The sequence below is a fragment of the Pteropus alecto genome, unplaced genomic scaffold (assembly GCF_000325575.1).
Source record: "Pteropus alecto unplaced genomic scaffold, ASM32557v1 scaffold195, whole genome shotgun sequence".
NCBI classification, from domain to species: domain Eukaryota; kingdom Metazoa; phylum Chordata; class Mammalia; order Chiroptera; family Pteropodidae; genus Pteropus; species Pteropus alecto.
In genome coordinates this window covers 1,445,501-1,473,312 of record NW_006438073.1, presented here as the reverse complement: position 1 = coordinate 1,473,312, position 27,812 = coordinate 1,445,501, and the positions used below count along the sequence as shown (strand labels likewise).

General features: G+C 41.6%; 1 protein-coding gene across 1 annotated transcript in view; it reads right to left on the bottom strand.

Annotated features, from left to right (window-relative positions):
* Positions 1 to 27,812, bottom strand: part of TIAM2 (T cell lymphoma invasion and metastasis 2) — a 125,737-nt gene that overhangs the window by 55,209 nt on the left and 42,716 nt on the right. Inside the window, exons 8-14 of the mRNA XM_025049051.1 lie at positions 20,359 to 20,544; positions 19,713 to 19,859; positions 10,619 to 10,780; positions 9,082 to 9,186; positions 8,817 to 8,895; positions 6,600 to 6,692; positions 5,760 to 6,023 (exon numbers count right to left, since the gene is read on the bottom strand). Of these exons, the coding sequence (XP_024904819.1) occupies positions 5,760 to 6,023; positions 6,600 to 6,692; positions 8,817 to 8,895; positions 9,082 to 9,186; positions 10,619 to 10,780; positions 19,713 to 19,859; positions 20,359 to 20,544 (1,036 nt within the window). The remainder of the gene's footprint in view (positions 1 to 5,759; positions 6,024 to 6,599; positions 6,693 to 8,816; positions 8,896 to 9,081; positions 9,187 to 10,618; positions 10,781 to 19,712; positions 19,860 to 20,358; positions 20,545 to 27,812) is intronic.

The following is a 27,812-nucleotide window of genomic DNA, read 5'->3' as shown; positions in this document are numbered from 1 at the left end:
AGTTCCAGCCTTTATACAAATCATATCTTTTATTTTGAATGGCCCTTTCCAACTTATTTGTTTGAATTGCAACTTTCTTTTAGTGCCTATCCAGTGAGTAAATTCATGAAGCAATCCATAAATTGTGAATTTAAGTTGTTTGAAAAGCCATGAATATAGATGATAATTCTGAAAATTTGACTGTAAGAGAACGAGATGAAAACAATGATTTCTTCATATTTTCATCATATCCTAGTACAGGTACACCTGCAGCTCAGATCAAATGCTCTTGACCTGACTTTTCTCTTCCAGAAACCTCTCTCTGATCTCACACCTCTCTTCTGGCCCCCGTTGCTCGAAATGAATAGAAAAATCAATGGAATTCCACCTATGTGCCGGACATCAAATTCTTTTTATGGCAAAGTTTAGTTTTTAAACAATGACCTATTACTTACAAGTGTTTTACTTTTCCCACTCAGCTATAAGCCTCTTGAGGGTAGAACATAATGTCTAATCTCCTTTATGTACCAGCGACATTTAACGAAATGTTATTGTTTATTTCGTTAAATAAACAAGTGAATACATGAATGACTGAGAATGAGAAAAAGGGAACCAATTTCCCGAATGACACTAAGTTTTATAAGAGAACTGAGATACCAGCACCTCAATTCCCTCCACTGCTAACAGAAAGCCACATGCTCACATCCACGGATGAGACTGAAAACTACATTCAGCACCATTATCAGAAACGAATAATTCTGAGACCAGAGATCCCTGTGTTCAGATAAAATGAGTATTTCCCAATCACATTTTTAAAAAACTGTTTAAATGCAGCAACCACCGTTAGCAACTTTAATATGTTTTTACATCTAAGAATTTGGGGTGTCAGTCCGACAGACTCCGGAATGGTAGATTTACACACAAACAGAGCTTTCTCTGAGCTAAATGCCGTTAGTCATCCTAACCCCAGCTATGAAGGCAAAATGCCCTCACTCTCATAAACAGGAAATAAGTGGGTTTGCCACATCAGAGCTGGCTCTGTAACTCTTCTCCCTGGTGAGAAGGTGTATCATGGACACATACTTTCCCGGGGGGCGGGGAGTAGGGGGCGCGATTCGTTCCAAAGAGCAAATTTGCATCTAAGTGGCTTCTGGTAGTTTGAGATGCCGCACTACTCATACATCAATTTAAAAAGAGAGTGACTCAAAAGTGATGAGGGATTAAAAAAAGAACCTCAGGCTGCAATTACCTTCATCATCGGGTAAGCATTTGCTGGGTTGATAGTGTCTAAGTGAGAGCAGGGACGTAGGTCTTTTCTATTTTGTCTCCTGTGAAATAAACCCCCAATCCTAACGACGCAGTCTTAATAGCTGTTTATAGATGGAAACTACGTTAATGGCACAACAAGTTCAGTGCTCACAGCAAGACTTAGTTCAGGAACCCCATGCCCGATGAAAAGCTTTGGGAATTTTTCAAAAGATGGCATACACTAGAAAAGGGATTTTCCTACTTAAATCACCAAAACAGCATTAATGGGAGCTCAGAGTAAACAGGGCTGGCGCTTCCAATCCCTTCAATGCTTGCCTTGTTGGCTTAAAAATAACACCCGCCTCTTTGGGGAATTCCAGTGGCAAAATTAAATCTCTCTATAAAAAGTCTTTACAGATGATATTTCCGACCAAGTCAAACACAGCCCATGGACATTTCCTCTCTCTACAGTGGATGCTGGGACAGAAATTCAAACCCTTAAAGGTAAGAATCAAATGGTCATTCATTTCTAGGGAAACACAGGAATTTAATAGAGCAAAGCCAGTGACTGCCGGAAGTTCTTCGCTCCTCAGTGCACTTGATTTGCCAGATGGGACAGTGTCTCCTGAGGAACGAATGAGTTCGGCTAACAAGTCAACTGGCTGTATTCTAAGACACTTAGGATAGTGGAGCAGGTTCGGGGCATATAACCCCTAATGCAAAGACTGACAACATACAAGCACAATAGCTACAATTTACCGACGATTTTACACATTATCTCATTTAATCCTCAAAATCTTGGCACAGAAGGGTTCAGAAACGGTAGGTCCTTTGCTCAGGTTCAGCCCCACCTTGAGACTAACCGCCACAGGGACAGTGTGACGAATGCTGTTAACAGAGCCTGCAATACCCTAGCCCTCCTGAAGGAGGCTCTCTGACAGCAGGCCCCAGGGATGGGCATGTGCACAAGCTCATCAGGTAAGTCATACACTCCACAAAATATGAAGACCATTGTCCTAAACGTTACATATGTTGATGAGTCTCTAATCCCAGTAGAATGCTTCTTTTCTAGAAAAGCACAGAACCTGAACAGCAACCCTGGCTCCTTGGGACTTGCCACTGTGGCCAAGATTTCTTCCAGTCAAACATATAAATAATGAGAGTGCTGTTTTGGTCACACCTAGTTAAGAGACTAAAGCTAGCAAATACTAATTTCTGGACACCTGACCAAGCCAAAAATAGACCATAGCCTTGAATTCCATGTAGCTTATTCCCAGGGCCTTACACATTTTAAGCATCCAGTAGGGGGGACAGTAAATAGTCCACTTAGTCAAGATAACACCCAAAATGACTGCTTAGGGCTTCTTCTTCCTCTGTATAAAAAATAGGGCTTCTCTTCCAGAGAGCCAACTGTTTGGTTTTCATTAATAGGCAGAGGATTGGCCTCTCTGGAAAACAAAATGGGAAAGCCTTCCTTCTTTTCAAGTACAATCGGCCCTCCCCATCCCTGGGTTTCCCATGGCTGGATTCAACCGACTACAGATTGAAAACACTGGGAAAAAAGTTACATCGTTGCTGACATAGACTGTGTACTTAGGCCTATGAGGGCTGCGTCTGTACTGAACGTGTACAGACCTTTTCTTGTCATTTTCCCTAAACGATACAGCGTAATGACTGTTTACATAGCATTTACAGTGTACCAGGTATTACCACCAGTTATCTAGAGATGAGTTAAAGGATGCGGGAGGATGTGTGTAGGTAATATGCAAATACTGTGCCATTTGATGTAAGTGACTTGAGCATCCTTGGACTTCGGTTTCCAAAAGGGTCCTGGAACCAATCCCCCACGTATACAGCTGTCCCAGCATGCCTTCTGGTGCTGCCCAGGGAACCTGAAATCTAGGGAGAGGCAGACTCTGAAATGACCCCTCTTGAGTATAACTCAAAGTGATATGAAAAATTGTTTTTCAAACTCATTTAAATTATTTTATTTAATTTTTATCTTTTTTTTTTTAAGCAAGAAATGAGATTGCTGTTTTCTAATTCATCACCAAAGCAAATCGAAGTCGTTTTTAATGAAGCGTCAGGCCATACAGGAGAGGCACAGGAGAGGGAGGAGGGGAATCAGAATTTCAAAATTCCTGCCATGTAAGGAGCAGTGATGACGTGGATCCCCTCAAACCTGCCAGCGACCCATGAGGGCGGGTGTGGGAGCCTCATCTGGGTGAGAAACTGAGGCTTGGTGTCTTTCTCTGGGCTCCCCAGAAGCAGAGTCGGAGCCTAGGATGTGGGTGCGGTTTATGTGGCAGGTGACCCCAAGAAGCCCAAGAGAAGGAGGAGGGAAGGTGAGGGAATGTGTGAAACCTGCCAAGTGCAAAGGGGGCTCAATCCCACGGTGCCGTCTGAAGAACTGTGTCTCCACAGGAGACACGGAAGCCCACGCCTGCCTGGCCGAGGGCTGCCCCCAAGGTCACATGTCCTGGAAAGGTCAGGCTAGGACTCGGACCCAGGTCTGACCCAAAGCCTGAGAGTTTGTCACCACACCGCCCCGTCTCTTCATTTCCACAAACACGGGGTTCCCATACAATCGTGGTATCACGCACACATGACACTCATCCTCATTTCTCTCTCTTCTCTTTCAATCTCTCACCTACCTACCCCTTATTTTCTCTTCCACTAATCTTAAAAGTGGACGGACTTCCTTCTAAAATGTTCACTCACGGGCATTTAACTTCCCTCGTCAGTTATGCAACTGCTTCAAAAAGAAAATAAATAAATTCCACATTTGCAAAGTGTTTGGGGAAGCAGTCCACAAGCACATTACTATGGGACAGTAAAGGGGCCAGACGGTAACAGCCAGGCACTCCCTGGAGAGGGGAGAGAATGATTCACCCCACGGAGCGCAGAGCACGCAGGCTCCCCCGAACCCCCCGAGTGGTCAGTGGTCAGTGGCTCCCTCCTGGCTGGCGGGAAGCAGCTTCCAGGGAAGGACCAGCAGAGGTGGGCACCACAGTTGCAGAGGGACCCGCAGGAAGAGCAGCTGTGGACAAGCAGTGCCACGCTCCGGCGAGGCCACCTGCACACACAGACGTGGCCCCCTTAAGTTATAAAAGCTGACACTGTCAGAACGGCTCCCTGGGATGAGTCGTGTCATAGCTGTCTAACACATCCGGGACCTCCTCTTTATTCTGCTTCCTTGCAAAAAAAAAAAAAAGTGGTAAACAAGCTTAGCTGACCTGCTTGATTCTTACTATCAAAAAAAAAAAAAAGAGGTAAATTTGCTCTCTTTGCTGCTTTCTATAGAAATTCATCCCAGCAAGTACCAAAGTGTAATGACTCCACAGTGATTTCTCACTGTGATAAAATACATAGAGATATAACGGGCAGGAATGGATCCCACAAGGACAATGAGCCCAGCGAGGGGACATAGGTGTGTGTTATGGGCAACACTCAGGCCTACGACGCAGCCCGGGATAGCTGAATGATGGCCCTCGTAGAACCAAGCAACTAATTAGTTCCGTCGTCATTTTTGCTTTACGACATCCACTTTTACATGCCAATAGCCAATTTCACGGTATTTTAAATTGGAGAGAAGAGGAGGAAGCGCTATGTACCGTACGGAATCACAAATCTTACAATCTGATTTTTTTCATTCCAAAAATGACCTCATAAACTCGCTTTATAATTAAATCTATCCTGACAACTCCCCTTTTGTGTGTTTCATTCACTTTGGGTAATCATGCAGAGATTCCAATTGGAAATCCGCTATCATTGTAATTAAGTATAAAAATTACTTTGTGAGCTTGCAGGATGAAGACCCTGTGCTCCATCTCCTACCGGGGCTTCACCAGCTTCCTCTAGGGGCACAGAGAGAAACTGCAGGTTTTCAGTATTAGCTGGAGTCCCTTATTTACTTCACTGCAAAGTCTCAAATATGGATGAGTGATAAGCTCAGAAATTCAAACCTTCGAATGATTTCCTCACATGGAAATTTTACCTTTAGAAAAATAAATTGGCAAACATACAATTTTTCATTTTGGGGCCTTTACAAAATGTTAAAATTCATGACCTACAGTAAAAGCTTGCAGTTTACTGAGAAAGTATTTCGCAAAAGAGGTAAAGAATTGAATTGCATCAACTATTCTAAGGCTCAATAGAATACTGCAAAATGTTTTTGTCTTTGACTCAACTGAATAGAAAATCAACTCTGGCACTTATGTTGGCTTTCACCTACCTTTAATCACAAAGCAAGTACAATACTAAACATCATGGATGATTTTTAAAAGATTCTGCAATTTCAAAGAATGTGTTCATTATACGAAATTATTTTCTATTTTCATGAAAGTGCTTTAATTACTCAAATGCATGGAATTTTGATCAAGTCTACTTGGTTGGCATCTGTGTTTTCCTAATAAATGAAAAAAAAATGCTTTGAATAGCTTAAATAACCTAAGTTTGCTAGCAAAACAATAACCTACAAATTTTAGCTGTTGATACCAGCAGTTAAGAAAGAAAGAAAGAACAAAGCTTACCATTTGCTGTATTCTTTTTAAAGTTATCCAGGAATTCCTCCAGAAGTTGGGACTGGTTAGGAGGAGGTAGCAGACTCTTCTGGTCCCTTGAGAACAGGTCACTATCTGACCAGGAAGTACACAGGGTTCCCTTTGTGTCAGGTGGCCGGGCAATCAGAGTGAGCCCAACACTCTTCTCAGAAAACAGGGCCTCCATCTGCTTAAGGTCAAGATCAGACACAGCTTCCCCATTTAAGGTCATGATTTCGTTGCCCTTTCTCAGCCCTAGAATGAGGAAGGGGAAACAGAGGAGGAAAAGAGAGAAAGAGATCACTGAGAGAAACTTTGCAAGATGAAAGCAGACTGCCAAACTCAGACCATGTACTGTTAGGGGCTGTTCTGTCACTATCTTTGAAGAAAAGTGCCAACACGTATTTAGATGCCACTGATAACAAAACAAATTTCAGCTCCCTTTAGGATTAGAAAGAACAGCCTGAAAGGGAAACAATTCGAGAGCCATTCGAGCGAACTGTCCTTCTATGTATCTGATGTAAAAGTCCTGGGAAATTCCATCTCTTTTATCTGTCTGTCTGCCTGTCTGGCTCTCACACTCTTGTCTCCATCCATCCGTATAATATGCACGCGTGCTCTCTCTGCGTACGGACAACTCAAACCACACACACACCAACATTCTCTATGTTTATGCATATGTACTGTCAATTAAACTCTGAAGTTTACTTTCTTTAACATTCTAGGAGAAACCGTTTTCTGACAAAACGGCAAGAAGAAAATTTCGCTAGCCAGACCGCATTCCACAGATTTGAATCAAGAGAGAAAACAGGCAGCCCGGGCCACACGGACCTTCCCCGTACGCCAAGCCATGAGGGAGAACATCGCTGACAAATATGCGGCTGAGATGCTGGTGCCCATCCACCTGTGCTGTCACTGCAAAGCCTAGGAGTAAAAACAAAAGGGAAACACAAGTCTAAATGCGGCACATGAATTTCTTCAACTTCATCTGCAGTATTTTCTCAAACATCTAGTCCCATCAGTACAGTACGTTGAGAAAGTCTAAGTTACAATGATTTCGAAAGCACAAATATCTAGCAGGATCAGAAAAAGAGGAACGTGTAAGGACGAAAGGTTTGAGAAATATGAGTGCACGACCTTAGTCAAAAATTGTGACCGTATACCGGTATTCACAGCAGCATCATGCACAATAGCCAAAAGGCAGAAGCAACCCAACCGTCCATCCACAGATGAATGCGTAAATAAATGTGGTACATCCATACGATGGAACATTATTCACTCTTAAAAACGGAAGGAAATTCTGACGCATGCTACAGCCAGGATAAACCTTGAGGACATTTTTATGCTCTGTGCAATAAGCCAGTCACGAAAGAACAAATACTGTATGAGTCTACTTAGCTGAGGTACCTAGAGTGGTCAAATTCACAGAGACAGAAAGTGGAATGGGGGCCGCCGAGGGTGGGGGACGGGGAGGACAAACAGGAGGGACGTTTGATGGGTACAAAACTGCAGTTTTGAGAGAAAGAAACAGTCCTGGAGGTGGGTGGTGGTGATGATTATGCAACCATGTGAATGCACTTAATGCCACTGAACTGTCATTTTTAACCAGTCGCATAAATGCTTACGATGGCAAACTTTACGTTATGTGTATTTTGCCACAATTTACATTTTTCTGAATTTTTTTTTAAAAAGTCAAGACCAAAAAATACTCACAATTATTGCAATAAAAGTCAGTTCGACAAAAATCAACATTTGTTAAGAAACAACTCCATTTGGGGCTGGGCATTTTAAGAAGCTAGAAAAATACTTGGATAGACATAGTGCTTGCCCTAAATACGACTACACATCCATCCAGCCCAGGGGACACTTCCCTTCTCTAAACGCATCTCCCTAACTTGGAGAGTGCCAACCTCTCTGACTCCACAGGCAGGAGGGAGCACAGGCTCCAGGCTCCATGTGGTGGTCCGGTAATACTGGAAGTCCTTTGCCTTAGGAAGAGTGGCATATCCTGACCCGCCCCATTTCCTCACTGCCTCAGGCAGAGCCTGGGAGACTGCAGTCAGCAGAAAGTACCTTTGCAACTATGTTCATTCAGTCCTTCAGTCACGCAAGGACAAAGAAGATTGACAAAGAGCCACCACGGAAAGTAGAGTGATGTGAAGGCCAACAGAAACATAGACAAAATGTTAAGAGAGCTTTAAAGGCAAACTCAGCATCTGGGTCAAAACAGATCCCGAAAATTAAGAAACAAAGAACAAATCGTAAAAAGGAAATTTTAACATAATAAACAACGGGTAGAACTTGATCAGCTTGAGTCATTTGAAGAAAAATAATTATGTTAATATATTTAATGCGATAAGAAATAGTCTTTCTAAGGAGATATTCATTGATTATTATCTATTTACGGAGTTCCTATGGTAAAAGACAGAATGAGAGACAGAAATAAACTTTAAGACGTAAGCACAGTCTACGAAGAGGTCAAAGACAAGTTTAAATACAAATAGAAACGCAAGAATTAAATAGGACGAAGTGATTTGAATGGTACTGACCCTTAACTGCTAAACCGAAGCTAAAGCAATCAGATAGGCGGCTCCAAGAAAGTTTGACCTTCAGTTAAGTTCCTGAAGGACAGGTCTAATTTACACAATCAGGGAGGAGGAATGCGGGGAAGGGAGAGCAGCGAAGGGTAGCACTCCAGGTGGGTGAAAATAAGCTCAGAGCAAAGACACTGAGATGAAAAGAACTGTCAGATGAATCATGAGTTCTCAGCCTAGAATACCACCCGGCACACAGTAAATTCACTGTGTCATTATCACCATCATCTCAAATTTCTCATCGACTTTGATTTTTATTCCTTCTAATAACTTTGACATCTTTCCTGATATTAACGCATAACTTCGCTAATATAAATAAATACAAATGAAGCAAGAATAATGAAGTTCAGAAACTATCGCCATCATTTCCGAAAACGTCAACGTAAAGAAAAAAAACTAGGGCCAGGACCGTGGCAAACTAGGCGAGGCTAGATAAGGGGGTCCCTGGGCTCACCGAAGTCAGACACGCCCCCAGTCTTCGTGAGCTGCACATCATACACATTTAGCGGAAAGACTTCTATTTCATCATAAACCTACAAAAGGTAAAAACCACAAAATCAGAGGGTTTGAGGCCATGATCTCTTGGAAATTTATTTTGAATGTTTCCAAACTAGATGCCGAATTTAAACAGAATTGTTCTCCCCAAATTACAGAATTTTGAAAGTAAGAGGCCGCGGATGTGGTTCAGATTTCTGTTTCTAAGGCTACCGCACACTTGCCTGTTCCTGCATGTATTCGTATGGTGCGGGAATACAGTACTCAGTGTTTTCATCTACTGATTTTCGAAGCTGTAGGCCATAGTGGCTGGGTTCCAACTGCCTCATCTATAAGGGAAAAGACAGTTATTTAGAGTCTAAATATTCTTTCTAGATTCATCCTCGTTCATTGAAAATCAAAGTGGAAATATCTAAGAAATACCATATATAAGGTGCTGAGTTTAAACCCACATGAGAGCTCAAACCTAAATGTGCAAAAATAGGAAAGAAGGGACAAATCATTACTTTAAAGACGGTTTTCTCTAAATGATACTGCTTATCACTAAAAGCAAGAGATGTATTTTGAAGAAGTTATGGCAGTATATATCTAATAGAACATATCTTACCATCTCGGCAAACTCTATCTCTTTATACATTGGTTGTACCTAACTTTAAGTTGTTTCCTACTCCTGAAGTAGAGAAATTTGTGAAATATTAACGATCTCATATTCCACAGACTTCAGAATAAGGAATTTCCTACTTGAAAACCTTTTCGAAAGGAAAATGTGTACACAACTCATACACTTGCATGTGTATGTATGCTCTGTCTTTCTCTCTCTGATTTTCAACAGTGAGAAATTATCTCAGATCTGTGCTCTACCTGGGTCTAACTGACCCACTACTTCTGACATGCTCTATCACTTAGAAAATTTATCAATAACTGATATCATCGCTATAAAATGATATCATTGGCTGTTTACTCATAAAATCCTTACATAATAGAGTAAAAGGGAATTAAACTGTTAAGAACATAAGCTACGAATATAAATGTCTGGTATACTGAGGCTTAAACTGACGTGACGAAGGAAGACTAAAGATTACCCATGTCTACTAAGTGCACATAGTAAAGAGTTACCAAACTCTACATGTCTTTTTTACCATTTCATATATTTGCATTTTCTCTGAAAATGTAAACATACTTAAGCTCTACTGCGCCATCTGGTGGTCAAAAACACATCTGATCTGATACTTCTGCGTCTATTTCATCCATTTCAGGGGGCTCTCCTATTAAGTCTTAATAAAGACTTAAGCTACCTTTTCAGAAATAAAACCCAACTTGAATAATGAATAAAATATCTCATCGACTCCATAACACCGCTATGAATGGTGTCAAGTTACTTGCTTCATCTAGAGAAACTCGGTAAAACAATTTAGGATTAAATCAAACCAACATTTAAAAGTTTGTACCACCTTCTGCTACGGCACCATCTCAGTAACTTAAAAAACCACCACCTTCATAATTACTCTAGCTATAAAGGCATATATGTAATTTCAATAAAATAGCTCGGGTTCTTCACAAAGGGTAGGGATATGACCCAACAACTCATACTTCTAAAAGATGAAGAAGAAGAATGCTAATTAACAAATATGTTAACATAAGTTAATGTTTCCTACGGCAGAAAGTGAGGTCTTAAATGCCACACAGATTTAGAAGGCACAGGAGTGCAACATTAATGATTATTTTTGTGCAGAAGCAGATTTCTGCAGCAAAACCCATTACCTTGCATGCCAAAGTCAAAATATCTTCTACTCTGTGCTCTGGCTTGATCGTAACAGACACTTCTTGATTATCCTGAAAATGAACATAAGTCTGGACTTCCCACGTGCTGTCTCGGGGAACACCATCGACGGCTGAACCGTACATATGCAGAAGATCATCAACCTGTTTTCGGATTCAAAAAAGAAAAAAGAAAAAAGAAAGCAGATAAATTTGATTTAAAAATGAGAGAAATTACTCATCGAGCGCCCCTTCATTTACGGCATGTTTTACAGTCAGGCCTTTCACATGCCTCACACCTCAGGCTTCTCACGACCCCTAGGGCAGACAAGCCCCAGTCTTTAACCCACGTGCAACTGAAGCCCAGTGCAGCTGACTGGGAGTCCATTAACTCCTTGCTGTGTTCCAGCCACTAATGCCATTTTGCCTCTTAGCTCAAGTTAGAACACCGTAGTCAATGCATGGACTGCTGGGTATCCAGTCTCACTGCTCCAGAGGTGCAGGCTGATAAGGCCACTGTGAAATCCGCACCTCAGCCGCCACCTCGGTGACTTTCAGATCCACCCTCATCCATGGCTACTGACGCCTGCCTGCGTCCTAACCCTGAGCTGTATTTAATCCAAGCACATTTTTCTTCTCTGTTATTCCTACTTGTTTCTAAAAGTCAACCCCTAAACCTGGCGATTTTTTTTTTTCTATCCTTCAGCTATTTCACATCTAAATATTCTTTTTTAGAAATCATCCCAAAACATGAGCCTTTTCCAAAAAAGCTGAGTTTCCTAAACTTCATCATCACAGTAATTCAATGACCTCATGCTGATATGTACTTCTATAACTTACAAACAAAAATAGTTAACATTTGTTAAGCAACTCAGTAATGTTTTCCTCTGGCTAGGCTCTTCCATGAGTCTGGTAGTAAATATTTGAGGATTTGAAATTAAATAACCTGATGCTCAAGTCACAAACTCTACCACTTACTGGTAAGGAGAGACCTAGAATGGGACATTTACTTTGCTGGGCCTTGTGCCCCATTCCGTGAAAGCAGATAATATTCATATCATCACTTAAGATTATTAGTACAAATTTTTGTGAGCAAAGGAAAGATGTGAAAACGCCTTACACAGCAGAAACTGTTACATACAGATTCAACACTACTCAGTATTATGTCATTGATGAGTGATTTTACTTTCGATTCTATGCATTTAAAAAAAAAAAAAGGTAAAAGATCTTCCTATGTCGGGTTTAAAAACCAGAGTAGATGCTAAAAAGATTATTAGTACAAATTTTTGTGAGCAAAGGAAAGATGTGAAAACGCCTTACACAGCAGAAACTGTTACATACAGATTCAACACTACTCAGTATTATGTCATTGATGAGTGATTTTACTTTCGATTCTATGCATTTAAAAAAAAAAAAAGGTAAAAGATCTTCCTATGTCAGGTTTAAAAACCAGAGGAGATGCTAAAGAAATTAAAAAAACAAAACAAAACAGGTTTAGGCAAAGCAAGGGAAGACCCATCTTTCTTTGTTGTCATTTTTAAATGAGATGCTCGTCTTTGAAGTAACATTTCTGGATTTGTCAAGGGTCTGCCACTTTCTGTACATTTTCCTGGACAGCTGGTCACAGCCCAGGATAAGCAGGAACCTCGTGTGCCTAAACTAAAGAGAAGAAGAGACAGAGGAGCCAAGGACGCAGGGAACCAGCATGACGCCATTCTCTGCTGAAGGCCGTATCTCACCGAGTCACATTTTCTTCTCTGGTTCAGCCTCCCCGGTACTTCATCTGGGCCATACTTTCCACCAGGTGAGGCATCAACAGGCAGGTACTGCCTTAAAGGTGCAGACCCCATCTCTCAAACCACGCTTGCTCAGAATCGAACGAAAACCCAGCAGAGGTCACTGTGGAGTAAGAAACCACACACCAAAACAGGCCAGGAAGAAATCAAACAATCCCGATTTCCTGCTGCAAAGCAGTTTAATTCCACACTAGCAGAACAGGAAAAACGTGACAGGACAGACAGGTGGGGGAGGGACATGAGAAATGCCACAGCTACCCCGCCCTACCTGCCCTCCTGTTCCCATTCCTTGCTGGCAACAGGAGGGAGACTATTACGCAGGGCCAAACGGAATAGGTTTTTCACATGCTGTCAGTTCTCAACCCTCTAACTAACATGTGAGAAAAAGGAAGCTCAGAAAATTCTAGAACCTTGCCCAAACTCACACAGGGAGCTGTGAGTGTGGTACCGTGGGGATCTGAACCCCGGAAACCTGGCTTGAGTCTGTACTCACCACCACTATACTCTATAGAAATATATCAGCCTGGTAGTCGCTTCCACCCTACCCGCCCCCCCACCTCCACTCAGTGCCCTCAAAAGATGCAACCTAACTTTTCCTGATTCCTGTTATTCTGCGATACACATGTGTTCTAGTTGAACAAAATGGCCCACCTGACGTTCTCCACAAAGGAGCGAACCCCATCTTTGCCTCCAGACCCTCATTCAGTTCAGCTTCCCGTGCCGGCTTTACCTTCCCCACAGCTTCGGGGCTGAGCACCTGTTTACACCCTTCAGCCTCGTTTCAAAGGCCACCCCCCATCTTTGTGCCCGCAACCTCTCTGAGGAATCGCTCCTGCGTCTCCCCTTGATTTAAGATGGAGCAAATGACAGAAGAGAAGATGCCTATCGAAGCCAAGGCCAAGGATGATTCAGACCGTCACAAGAGATCCCGCGATGAAAATATCTATGTAAGTTGTTTCTGGGCATCAGACAGACACACACACACTCCCAGAAGTGTATGAAGTAACAGAAACGCAAAACCTGGTGATTCCAAGGAAGCATCAAGAAAGTGGGATTAATTAACTTGAACTTGAGAAAGAAAAGGCTACTTGGTGCTGACGGCTTTCCTAGATCCTGGTCAGCTTTGCCCGATTATACAGAAAATGGGACCGAATCCCTTGCGGGTCAATGCTCCACAATGAAAATTGACATTTTTTTTTTTCAATAAGCCAGATGAAATATTCCCCTACCTTGTTTTTCATAAAAAGAACAGAAGACCTTGAAAATAAGCACAACAAACTCGGCCATCTGGAGACCTCTCTTCCCGGCTAACTTTCAAAGGTGCTACATTAAACAAATCTTTAAGTCCATAGTTGGCTACCTCTAAGATTGCTGCAAACCCAGCCTGCCTCCCACTGCACCTGTCTCTCCCCCTGAAAATCAGTTTCCCATTAGCCCATTCTAGGTTGCCGGTTCCTATGTAAATGGAAATGGTAAAAATGTAATGGGTAATCTGGGTCCCATCCCAGCCCTGTTGGGATGGGTATCTAATGTCCTTTGGCTTCAGTTTCTTTACCTTTAAAGATGGCTAAGAAACACCAGCCTCACAGGGAGGCTGGGGACTGGTGTGAGGAATGGCATTTCAAGGTACATAAACCATAAAGAGCCATAAGAAGGTTAAAAAAAAAAAAAAAAAAACTTTTTCGAAGTTCAGTCTGTATATTGGTGGCAGTATATTGTAGTCGGCTTGACCACCGTGATTTAATCGTCTATAAAGATCTATGAAGACCTGCATGAGAATCACCCCTTGTTTAAAAACCCGGGGGGACTGTGGTGGCAACTGACGCTCAGATCACCGTGCGGTCTGGATCCGGCCATCCACGAAACGGGAGCGTCATCACTGACCGGTAGCTCTGGCTTTTGCAGACTAACCAGTTAAGGTTTACAAATCACGTTAGCCTCCTGGCACGGCCACTTCCACAGAAGCATTTATTATTATTATTACATTAATGGTCTTGGAGGCACATGTCAAATTACTTCTGCTCCGAGCGCTTCCAGGAGAGAAAATTGAAACTCTGTGTGTTCTCACAGCAGATGCTCCCGGATCAAATGGCTTGTAATTACTACTTGGATCACTGAAGGGAAGTGAGTAGTGAAATCACAGTCTGGCTGTCACAAATGGGCCCGCACCACCACGTTGCTGATAAAGGCAAAGTCTATTAGCAAGTGAGATGAGGAGAAAACAAAGGACTCAGTGCTCCGGGTTTTCTTAACAAGAAAATGTCAGAGAGGAGAAAGTGTTTATTTCCTTCTTGGGCTGATGCCTAAACATCAGTTGATACCAAAGGAGAGCAATGACCTATGTGTGTGTGTGTGACTGTCTGTCTGCCTGTCTGTCTTCGTAGGTAGGTTATCTAGGGTTCCAAACCAATATTCTATTTAAACGAACTACTGCTACAGTCAAAAGTGCTTTTCATTCATATTTTCCATTTTAAAAACCAACGTTAGCGTTTTTTTCCCCCACTTTGGAGCTAATGACTAATGCGACAATACTTCATTCACTTGCTGCCACAGAACGCTGGGACACCCCAAACCAATTTTCCAGGAGAGAGAGCCAAGGCCCAGGGGCTCCAGTTTCTGCTATGAAGCTTCTGGAGTAGCTGCCTGTTCTGAGCCTCCGTCCAGAATTTGTTGTCAATCTCCATAACAAATACCTCCCTTCAAATCCTGACTGAGACTCATTATTACTCATCAATAAGCACCTATGAAAAGCTTTCCTTTTGGGCTAGCCAAAGCGTCCTCTGAAAAAATGCTCACATAAGACTGGCTTTATTCCAATCCTAACAGATTTTAAATTGGGGTGACTCACTGTTGAACTGTTACATGATGCACCAATTAGAGTGGAATATTTTTAAATGCCTGTGACCCCCCCATCCCCCGCACCCCAATGCTCAGGAATGACTGCCTTTCTGTGTTACACTAATAGAGATAATATACTGACGGTATATAAATGGTTTGTGAAAGTTATAAATATTCCCCAAGAATAATTAGCAGAGGAAAACTAGTGAAATGTAATATTAATTATTCAACCAGCTACCAGGCAAAATTTTAAGTCTCAGAGACAGAAAAAACAAATGCCCTCAATTCTATCTGCAACTCAATTTAAAACTAGTTATCTGAGTCCTGCAGTACAGAAATGATAAACATACCATTAAAACAGCCCTATAAGTCAAAGGAATTTCTTCAGTTTCCCAGACCAGAAGCAATGCTTAAAATAACTAGAGATAATTGTTTAAATACCTATGCTTTAAAAAACAGATGCAATAATATTTTCCTCTCATCCGTTATAGTACCAAGGGGACTTGTCGATTAAATCACAAGAAGACCTTTTGGTAATTTGAGCCCAACTTAAATAATTAATTCTAACTATTAATGGCTATTTTAGCAAAATTCATTTTCAAAGTCCAACCTAAGTCCTGTTAATAGAAAGTGCTTTGATGATATAATTTCTTAACGTTCAAAGAATTTTAAATTGTTGTTTAATGTTGGGAGAGATAAAATCTTAAAATTATGGGATTTTATTGCAGATTAAATAGTGTTTCTCAAACATTAAAGAACTACATCTAATATAGACAGCTGATAGGCAAATTGACTAAGCAAGACCATATCCTTAGCAGTATGCTAAGGATGGAGAATATATACACAATCATAAGATCTATATAAACTATACCGAGCAAAGGTCCTGATTACAAGCTTGCCTGGGAGACACGATATAGATACTTGTCGGAATGACTGCCAGAGAAAAGTAGTATAAAGAACCAAGCAAATAGCAGTGACACCATCTTTTTAGAAAATCAACTAAAATTCCAGGAGAACAGTGCGATTTGATCTGGATTTTGACACAGGCTCTGAGAGTATACAGAATAAAGTCTGCTATTTTAATGCTATGATTTGTAAATAGGAAGATCTGGATATGGCTTCCCTGTGCTCCCTTGGTTGTCCAGATCTAGCCAAAGGAGAGAAAAAGAACAGACGAGAACAATGCCAGCGACACGGCCTGCTGGCACAAATCCATCACATACGCTGCCCCTCAGCCCCTGACTCTGAGGGTGGGTGAGAAAGGGACTGGGTTTTGAGCGGAGGTTTTCTACCCCAGTTCAGGACATCTCAGCTGCCACCTGGGAGCAGTTTCAACAGTAACCACGGCACACTGAGCAGCTTGGGGCCCACGGTAAGGGCCAGACTCACGTGAAGGCAGACTAGGTGGCTGTCTATATTGTCTATTTTAGGATAACCAGAGAGTCCCCCACTCAAAGTCCGTAGCACATGTCACACTGTCTAATGCACTCCATCATTCCTCAGTTTTTTCAAACTAAATTCCCAATTCACTGAATTATACCAATTAATTTATTATAAATACTGCCTGCTTCTGTAAAAGCATATTAAGCTTATCCAAGCCTATTAAAATCAGGTTTTAACCTCCATAAATAGTTTAGAGGTTTGTTGGACATAAAATCCAAGATAAAATGATTTGGCAAAGAAGGTAGGGTAACCAATCAGTAACAGGAAACATAGCTTCGCGGGTAAGGTGTAGCTTTGAAAAAAGACACAAAGAAGCAGCATAAACCCATCCAGATAATCTTCCCCTTACTCCAGAATTCCATTCCTCAGAAATAGATCTGACAATGTGTTTGGTCAGAAGCGATTCTGGTGACCGAAGGGGACCCTGTACTCAGCTCCACCGAGGACACCTGGAGATCCAAAGGCTGCTAAGTTGACAGCATGGATCTGTGTGATGACCCCTGACAATCCTAAGAGGAAAACACAATTTTGAATTCACTAAACTCTCAAATAAGGGTAAGTACTGTTGAGGAATAGGGAAGAATAAATGAAAGCTGCTATTTTGACTTCAGTCATTCTGCTTTTAAGACGGAGTTATCATGAGTTTAGATACCTTCAAAAATACTTGGCATTCCTAGAAATCTCTTATTTACCTACCAGGGGCCACGTTAATTCTAAATTTATTTTCGACAGATTCATATAAAGTTTCTGAACTAGCACTGCCCGCTTAACTCAGCTTCTGGGTCATAGGTGTGAAACAGGATGGCTGCCATCTATGGCAATGTTTACCTTGCTGGAGTTATTGGGGTTTTGAGGTAGCTGAGTTCCAGAAAATCCATGGCTGCCACTTGAATCAAATATCTGATAGATGGGCTGAAAACAGACCAATGAAATAGCTCTGCGAGGTTCATTTGGCAGGCTACCTTCTTCGGTACTGAAAAGTTTAAGTTCTATAACATTTTATAAGGTTTTCATATCACAATTTGTACTATTTACTACTCTACCACATTCAAAGTTTTAACTTTAAAGAAAAAGTTGCTTTTTTTTTTCTTTCCCATATGGTTCCATATTTTACTGTTCTACGATGTCATTCTCTAAGTCATCTGGGATCTTCCCGATGTCACTTTTAACAAGAAGTGCGATTTCTAAAGATATGGAACAGAGCTCAAAGTTGAGTTGGCAAAGCTACTAAAATCAAGCTTATAACTATATATTAAATGTGCATGTAATAAATTTTGAGAAGAAATAGTTAAATATTAAAAGTGGTTGTGTTTTAGTAGAGAAACTAGGAGTAATTTCCTGTGTTTTTTTTCTAATTTTTATCTTCTAGATTTTGTAGCAGAATAATAAACATTAAAGAATAGGTCATTTAAACATTAATGGAGACCTACTATATCAACTTTATTCAGTTATAAATATCAACGCTATAATTAATTTCATTTCTTTTTTAAAAAAGTGTTCAAACAAATGCTTTTGTTGAACAAGAAATCTTATGTTAAGAACTTTTAGCACATATGATGGGGTAAAGACCATCTTAAGCTCATATCTAATTAGCTAAATGTCAACATCTAAGAAAAATAAGCAAGTTATCAAATTATTTATTATGATGATTTAAATATATTGAATTGACTGCCTTGATTAAAATCAAAATTTGCCCCAAAGACCTTATTTAAGTTTCATATTAGTTCAATTAAAAAATATAAGCCCAACATTAGCCAATGGTTTATAGTTGACTACAATGAAGAAATACATTTTCACTTATAACCAACAATGACTTTTTACAATTAAAGTACAAGTAGAGCCATAATTTTAAAATATGATATTCTTTCTGATTATATACGAATATACAAAAACAGTGGCCACATAAAAGCATTTTCATGTGTTTCTGGTGTCTTTCAATCGACCAACCCACTCCCTATCACCTCCACCTTTATTGTTCCAAAATTATAAGCAGGTCAAAGAAGCCGATACTATCTCTGTTATTCACTAACGCACAAAACTGTTAGACACGATCAAATGAATATCTACGTAAAAATTAGAAAATAAAGTTCCATAAAATATGACCCTCCCTTCCAGATGACATTGAAAGCATATTTGGATAATAGCCACCTGTTAAAAATAAAAACAAGGACTTCTTCGGACTTAATCACAAACATTTTCCCTATTCACTTCCATAATCAGATCGTCATATGATAACTCACCTTTCAATAGTCTCTGAAAAAGTAATAAATCTAAAACATCTCAATCGGCCACATAAAATTCATGATCACATACTGTATTCATGGTGTTAGGAAATACTTCAGATGTGAATATTCAAAAAGTTCTGAAAACAATTCACGGTACGTGGGCCACATTTCAACAATCAGTGCTCAGGCTATTTTTACTTGATGGAATGTTAAAACGGCCACCCTCCCTCAGGGAATTCAACAGCAGCCATAGCCCAGCCTTTCGGGGCTTCAAATCCAGGTAGACCCAGTCCCAGCCCAGCCCTTCAGGTGCTGTGTGAACAGGGGTAAGGACGCGCCTTACGTAACCTCCCCAGGTTTCAGGCTCCTCATCTGTACAATGCGATGACCAAATGCCTACTTCGTGTCACAGAGATTAAGTGAGCCAAGTGTCTGATAGAATTTAGCTGCGGTAACTCTGATTATAATTAATTTTACACATTTATTTTAAGACGATATCTATAGGGAAAATAAATATTAGTAGGAAAGGTAATGAAAAGTGTGGATTCTTCTCTGGGTGTTATTTTTGTGTTCCTAAGCACGCCGGATGTGAGCAAGCTGTCAATGCCTCTTTTTGGGAGTGTCGAAAAGAGAATGAGCAACGTGTGTATATCATTTGGGAAAAACGTCCATGCTAAGACTGCGTTCCTTTGAACCAACTTTTATGTCATTCTTAACGGACGATGAACATTTATGACGTGCAGCAACGAGGGTTTCTCTCTCGGTCCGCTGTCCCCCGCACGCGGAGACATTCACCTGAGTTATAGAAGATCTCTTCTCCTTCCCTTTTCTTGCCAGTGTGTCCAGACCTTTTAACGAAGAAAATATGCCCTTCTTGTTTCTCCCCCGCTGGGTCAGTGACAATGTTCTCTTCCGGAAAGCAGAGTCGTCTCTAGAACACACCTAATTTACAACACAGTTTTAGAAAGTCTTAACGTACATTATTTGGGCGACAGACGGGATTGACTGTTGCCCTAACAGAAGTGAGCCCTGCTTGCTATCAATGCGTCCTGACCAGTCCCCAAAGCTACCGGACACACCGGAAATGGATCCATCACAGAGATATCTCTCATCTGGAGAACACAGGCCCGGTTACAACATTCACACCCTTATTACCACCCTTTAGGAATGCCACCCTCCTGACTGTACGAGGTGGGACAGACAGAAAGGCAAATGCACATGTGAATATTGAATAGCTGTCTACTAGCTGCAGCTGGATTCCTAAAATAAGCAGCAGAGAAGCCCGGGCTCTTTATGGCAAGGCGTCCCCAACCCTCCATCCCCAGGTGCCCAGTCCCCAGTTACTGGGTTAAGTCACAGGAGCACTGAAGTTAATAAGCCAGACAAAGGAGAGGGCGGTCCACCTTGAATGCTGCAGAAACAGCCTCCTTAGGGAACTTACCAGAGCATGGAAAGAGGAAACCGACAAGACGCCCAACCTGCCCAGGGCCAGCTTGGAGGGGCGACTGGTGGCGGCAAGCAGGCTCTTGGGGTTCGGCAGCTCCCCACCTTGTAGGCTGGCCAGATAGCAGCGCATCCGGAATAGATCCATGTGAAATTTCTCCAGGTTCTGCTCCCACTGCTGGATCTGTTTAAGCAAGAATAGGGATAATTTAAATAAAAATGAGAAGTGTTCATAGGTCAAATTGAAAACGTGATCCCATTCATGAACTTGAGGGAAAAATTCATTTCAGCTGGTGTGGCACAGCTGCAATCAGCCTGCCCTGCTCACCCTGGCTCAAGCCCTCCCGCCAAAACACACTGGGTCAGACAGCGGTGTGCTTCGTCAGGATGGCCAGAAGCAAAACGAAGCTGGTGATCCCTACAGTGCCTTGTCAAAACGGCATGACCTTTGCAGAATGCCAGCGCTCGCGATCACGCTGACTTAAGGCACTTACACAATTGTAAACCAGTTATTTCATTCTTGTTTCATTTCTCTTCACATTTACAGCCATCTGATCTTAAACCAGATTCACTGAATGTCACACAAACAGATGCTAGATAGATAGAGACTGTGACTTTACATTTCTGTATTCTGAGTAAATAACTCGCAATAAGAAAAAGCAAATGGGGTAAGGACAGACAGAGCTCTTACTCCTACCGCAAGCATCTTAGAGAATAAGCACCAGCTACACGCCTAAATACAATTAGAACACATATAATTATTTATATAGAGAAATTTCTCTGTACTTCTTCAAAACTGAAGTCATGAGTTGGTAAAGAAATATGGTCAAACTCAGGGGGCTGCTCTCCTTTCTTCCAGGGATGTCAAAGTGTGTGATGTGTAAGTATCACCTTCATTTAAAGATAAACTAACAGGTGAAGAAGCCTCTAGTAACTTGTCGGAACAGGGACTCAATAGCAGAACAGAAAGCTGGGCTTCACATGGTGCTGAGAGCAACCTCAAGATTCAAGAGAAGGTCTGCAGTAAAGGGTCGTAATAAAGATTCAGGACAAGAGTTGTCTTCTCATTTACAACAACGGCACCCCTGGTTTTGCCATGTTTAGCACCCAATCAGATCCGAAGCTTGCCCAGGAAACTTTCCAGGTCAATCCTTAATCTGGATAAATATGCTATTTTGAAGGACCCCCAACATTTAACACTATGTTCCCCTCGGTTTCTCCTAGAGAAAAACAATACCAATTCTGGGTATTCCCCAGACCCCTCCAAGTTCTCCATCTCTATTTCTTACTGTACAAATTGTCTCTGTGAAAGAAATAAGATGGCTGCAAGATCTAAACAACCTGCTGATGCATCATTGTTGGTCAGCAAAACAAATTCCCAGCATGTACTGAAAATTTCAATCTCCGTAGTGATTTTAACCTCATTTTAGATTCTGTCACCTCTTAACTGGTGAGGTAATCTACCCCTGCTGGTGTCGGCCTTGACTGAATACCAGAATGACCAGAATAGATGCCCAGGTCCTTCGCCTGAAGATTCTACCGGTTAGCTGTGAGGTCGGGGAAGGTTACATTCTGAAAGCATCTCCACCAATTCAGGCTCATCATAGCCTGAGTGAGGATCGCTCTTTTAAACGAACAAGACACGTCAAACTGAAACTGCACACCTCTTGCCACGTTAGAGAATTCTAGATTCCAGAAGTAATGGGTGGGTATTATGTAACCATAAACTGACACCTCCCCGAAGCTAGAGGGCACAGTGAAAACTACTCGTCTGTCTCACAAATATCTTCTCTGATTTCCCGAAAATCTATAATTATGGACGCATTCTTTTGTCTTAAAATAGTGTAGATATTTCGGAATTAGCTAGTGTGTTAAAGCTTATTCCTCATTTATTCCTCCATGTGAAATGGCTTATGAGACACTTCCTAGAGCTTCTGGGGTGGAGGCATGAGTCACCAGATGCTGGGAGATAAAGAAGCCCATGCCATTCACAGTGGCTTAAGAAGACAAAAGATATAAAATAAATTCTAAGTCTATGCCAATCCCTGTAGATCAGGGAAGACAACAATCTCTTCTAGTTTCACTGAATTGTACAGGTTACAAAGTGTTTTTAAAGGCATCGTTTAACATATTTACGTGAATACCTTCCAATTGGAAGGTATAAACAGTTCATCTTAAAACAGGGAATCATCAAATTTTGTCAGAAACACTGTGATAACCTTCAGCACACCTATACCTCTCCACCTAAAATCTGAGACAAATGCGTTCATGGGAATTCATAGTGAATTCATGGGAAGAACATGGATCCAGATGCTTAGGGTCACTGGAGGGAAAACGAACAGCTTAAAGTAGATCTTAGAGAGTGTGCTAATTCATATGATCGTGTTTCAGGAAAACTAGTATTTTAATCATATTAATTTTAAAATTGAATTTAGTAGAAAATACAAATGAGATGGGACCTTATGATTTCTCTATTTCAACAATGCTTCCTATCCTTATCCAGAGTGAGCCATCATTAGTCACACATCTACTCCATAAAGACAGTTATCTTGTTTTTAAGGTCGTGGTTCTTTATAGAGAAGCAGTCATGGAGGGTAAATGAGGATTGGTGGTTGGCTAAGAACCAATGAAATATTTGATTTTGCTTTCCGCAGACTCATCAAAGTTGTAGAGAAGTACTTGGGAGAATGTGCAGGCAAAAGTACGCTGAGGACATGGATTCAGAGGCCTGGGTAATAGGAAGGAAGAGAGCAATAGGCAAGCCAGACCCACAAGCTCAAAACAGACCTTGTAACAATGAGAAAGTCTGTTAACATAGGCAATGAACTTGCAAGGCAATCGGGATTACCATGTCTTCTTTGCTCAGTAGAAAAGGCCCAGAAGGGAAGTGACTCGACAGGATCACGTAACAACTTAGTCTTTTCAGACTAGCAAAGGCCCGAAGCTGGTCCCGATATGAACAATATGTGGGGGATGAGCATCTACTGAGCATTTGCGACGCAGCCCGAATCCTAGGTCTTTCTTCTCACTCCTAAGGCAGGTAACTGCACATTACCCAAGAAGTACTTCAGCAACTTTCATTCAAGTTTTCATCCAATTGTCGACTTGCTTTCTCCCCACAAATCCCCAGGTGTTCTATGTAAAAGGATGTCAAACTATCTACTGCCCTATTTATACTGAACATTCGCTTTTCAATTTCTTACCAGCCTTAATGTACAACTTCAGCCCCAATTTAAAGTAATGTTATATTTTATAATCGTCCCTCAAAAGATGAGGTGAAGGAGATAAAGATACATTTTTTTAAATGGAAAGGGAGAAATAGAAGATAGTTTTGTAGCTATTTATATATGCTACGTCAGTCAATTTCAATCATCATCATCATTAAAATAGTAATATTATCTGACATCACATTTATCAGGGAATTTCTGGAGATTTTTTTCCTAACATTATCAAACACTAAAATGCCCAAAATCAATTCTCTTAAGACTGTTTTCCCCGTTTTTTTCCTCAATTCCTTAAATATTGATAATTTCTCCTAGACATTTATTTTTTTAAGATAAATACCAAGACAGGAAAATAAAAACTCGACTTCTAGGTCAATTGAGCTCTTATTTAACGTCGGTGCACAAAAACTAAAACTAAAAGTAACAAGGATGAAGAACACTCACTCTAAGGAGGTTTTCATCACCTTTCACTGTAAAAGGAAAAAGGATTAACCACTAAATTAAGGAGGAAAACTCCATTTTTAAGCGCTGATACAAATACAATGTAAGAGTTTCTTCTTCGTTGCTAATATAGCTGTGTTCACTTAATGAGCTCAGGAAGGTCATGGTCTGCTGGAGAAAGTGGGAGGGGAGAGGAGATGAAGTCTACTACTAAAAATAACAGATGAATAAGTGATACGTAAAAAAGATGACAAGTACATTCGTGCCACACCCAATACTCTTAGAAAGATATTTTCTACCATTTAGTCATTCGATCACAGAATGTGGTCATTGGTCTATTAATAGGTTTGTCTGAAAAGGATAATTCATTTTTTCTTTTTGATGAAATAAGTTGACAAATTCCCATGTGACATTTGCCAAGCATGAAAACCTACCTTCACAGAAGAACCTATCTAGGGAGACAGACTACGCCGACGTTAACTAGTAGTCAGAACTGCCAGCTAAGGTTTAGAGAATCAGTTCTGTTTTGTTCTTTCCTCTGAAATACAATTCACGGGCCATAAAATTCATTCAGTTTCACAATAAATATACTTCCCATCAAATCGAGCCGAAAAACCCAAGTTATGAGAACAAGCAAATTAAGGTTTAATTTCTACTTTACACAAAACCATTGGTTAATTAGCAAGTAAAGCACAATCTGATTCACAAAAGTCACCAAGAGGCATAGAGCCCGTTGGTTAGGAGGACAGACTCGTGTTCAAGTGCCAGCTCTGCCACTTGCCAGCCGTGTGACACTGACCTCTCTCAGGTCTATTCCCTCACCCACCAAATGCGCGACACGGGCCAAGAGCTGGTAGGAGTGAGGTGGGGCCTCATGCAGAGAAGAACTCAAAGTGCCCAAGGGGAAAGGAGATATAGATACATTCACGTGTGAACTCAAAGAACCAGGGGTACAGAGATGGAAAAGTTACGGATCTTTGAGGAGCTCATACTCCACAGCAGCAGCGACCCTACACACAAGGAGATAATTATGAAACGACATGGTGAGAACAGTGACAGAGACCCTGTACCCGACAGAGTGGGTGGGAGGGGAGTCGAGGGCAGCCCCTTGGAAGAAGTAACCCCTAAACACCCTGCATCACAGAGAAGGAGAGGTGAGCTCCATGACGGAGGGGAGGGGCCCGCCTGTACGCTGGCCTGCGTGGGTCTTCTCTGCCCGAGGAAAAACCCAAAGAAGGAGCTGGGACCTACAGAAAGTCTGGTGCTGCCGGAGGAAGGTCGAGGTGGGAACAGGTTATCAGGGACTGCATCTTATCAGCGATGGGGGCCACTAAAGGACTTTTAAACCAGGTAATCGCACGATCAGATTTACTTTGGGGATGCCTTGTGGGGGAGATGCATTTGAGGAAGGGAAAACTGGCAGCCTCCACGGTGGTACAGGGAAGAGGGAGGACGGCCCCAGTCACCTGACCTCTCTCCCCACCAGCACCTCGTGTGCCTGAAAGATCACACGGCCAGGAGGCTCCGCATGGTCCCAGAGCTCCCTGCCTTTGCTCATGCTGACCCTTGGCCTGGAACGTCCTTCTCCGTTCCTCTGCTGATTAACTCCTTCTCATTCTCCAAGAAGCAATTCAGTCATCCCTCCTCCAGGGGGTCTCCCAGGACTACGCAGGAGGCTAAACTTCTCGTTTGTCCTCCACATACATCATTTGCTCTGAATTTATCATTTGATCATATTACACACTCAACTGCCTGTCACCCTGCGAGTGGGAGAGCAGCCTGAGGGCAAAGGCAGCATCTTCTCTGAATCCCCGGTCTGTACACACTTGCCCGGCCCAGAGTATACACTTCATAAGTGCGCAGTGAACTAAACTGAAGGTTAATCTCTTGCCCCAAATACTCCCACCGCCTGCGGAATGAAGCCCACATCTTGGCCCAGCACCTGCGTTATCTGACCTTGTCCCCCCCAAACCCCTTCCCAAACACTTCTCTCTCCAAGGCTTATTCTCCAAGTTGTCCCCACCTCCCCGCACACCCCTTTTCACATTTTCTTCACTGCTTTGTTCACTTTGTGCCCTTCACTATTTCCAATTGTCTAAATTCGATCCCTCCTCCTTGTGATTCCGAGACTTTCTGAAAATGGAGCCCACGTTTCACAGAACCCAGAGCGGTCCGAAGCCCACCGGCTGAGGCTCTGCTCCTCTCGCTGCGTCTCCTCCCTGTCCCAAGTGCCTCCTCCCGCTCTGGCCTCCTTAGCCACAGGAAGTGAGAAAGGCACAGAGTGAGTCATGGTGGGAGAAAGGACGGGGGCCAAGATATCCAGGAGGACGCCACGACCGCCTAAGGGTGGTGAAGCTTTGTCCCTGCTGTCTGCTTGTTTAAAAAAATAAATGGAAAGGAAAATAAAGTACTAACTGGACTTAATTTACAGCTCTTCCTCCCTCAGAACTTCAAAAGGCCTCTGACATGCGGACGGGCTGCACAGTCGGCTCCACGCTGGACACGCTCGGATGAAAGTTGCGTCATCCTGCCCCACGGGGACCCCAAAGCCCTTAAGACAGGACCATATGATGGGCCTTTTTAAAGCAAAACATGTCATCACACACGAGTATGAAGTTCAGCCGTTATTATTGTCTTTTTATTTGGAAAAGCCACTGACAGTGATCTTTTCCACCCAAGTACTTCAAAGAAAACCTGTTCCAGAGACTTTATCTTGCATGATGTAATGTACCCTGTAAGTTCAGATATTATTAGGCTATAAATGACTTTATCTGAGGTTCTCGAGGTCTTTGGGGAAAAGAGTTACATTAAAATAAATATTTTCTCTCATGTAAAAAAAATATAGTGAAATTGAGATTTTTAAATGGTAAGTGGATAAAGCCAACTGCTCTTTTAAAGTTTTTAAAAGGTAGTTTAGAGAAAACTATACTTACGGGATATTTGGGAGGTCGTGTTCTTATTAGTCTTGATTTGTCAATACATTTGTCTCCGTGGCTTCACATAACATTCTCTAGTAAAAGATCATCTCATAAAAGAAATTCTAGCATGTGCTTGTTCCCCCTTAACATTTCATATATTTTGTGTCTGCAAGAGCAAACAGCTCGCTTTGCAACCATCTGGCAAATGAGTTAAAGACAGTGGGCACAGCAAATATAAATCATGTTACCCATTGCAAAGCCTTCTGGGAAAACATGACTAAATCACAGCCTTAAAATTTTCAATATGGGAGTATTTGAGATCTTGCTCCCCGGCATATGTCATCGATTTGGCTCAAATCAATTCGCATAAAAATTCTCTACAGTTTTGGACATTTCAAAAAAAACTGTACCAATATGGTGAGGAGAATATTTTCAGGTGGAATTTCTGAAGATCAATCCAAATTGTTTCTTACCAAAAATTTACAAGTATAATATGAGATGGTGTGTGCATGGAAGAGAAGAACCGAAATGAAAAATTAATAGTATTAGGACAGTGTACCTAACATCACTAATGTCATGATTCTGTCAAAGAACATAAAATGAGCCACAAGTAATTAATAATTACCCTACTTCTTTAGAAGAGCTTCTTGTCAGGCACCCAATGACCATCCCAGACCTCTGCATTTGTCTAGGGATTTGTGTGAAAGGAATTCCCCCCTCGCAATCAGAGAATAACACTAATTGTAACGTTATAAATTAAGCATTTATCGACTATGGGCAAGAGCACAAAATTACATTAAAGGAAAATTTTAAATTTCTAAAAATGTTGGCTTCGATTTCATATGGCCATAAAGAGAGAAGGGAGAGGC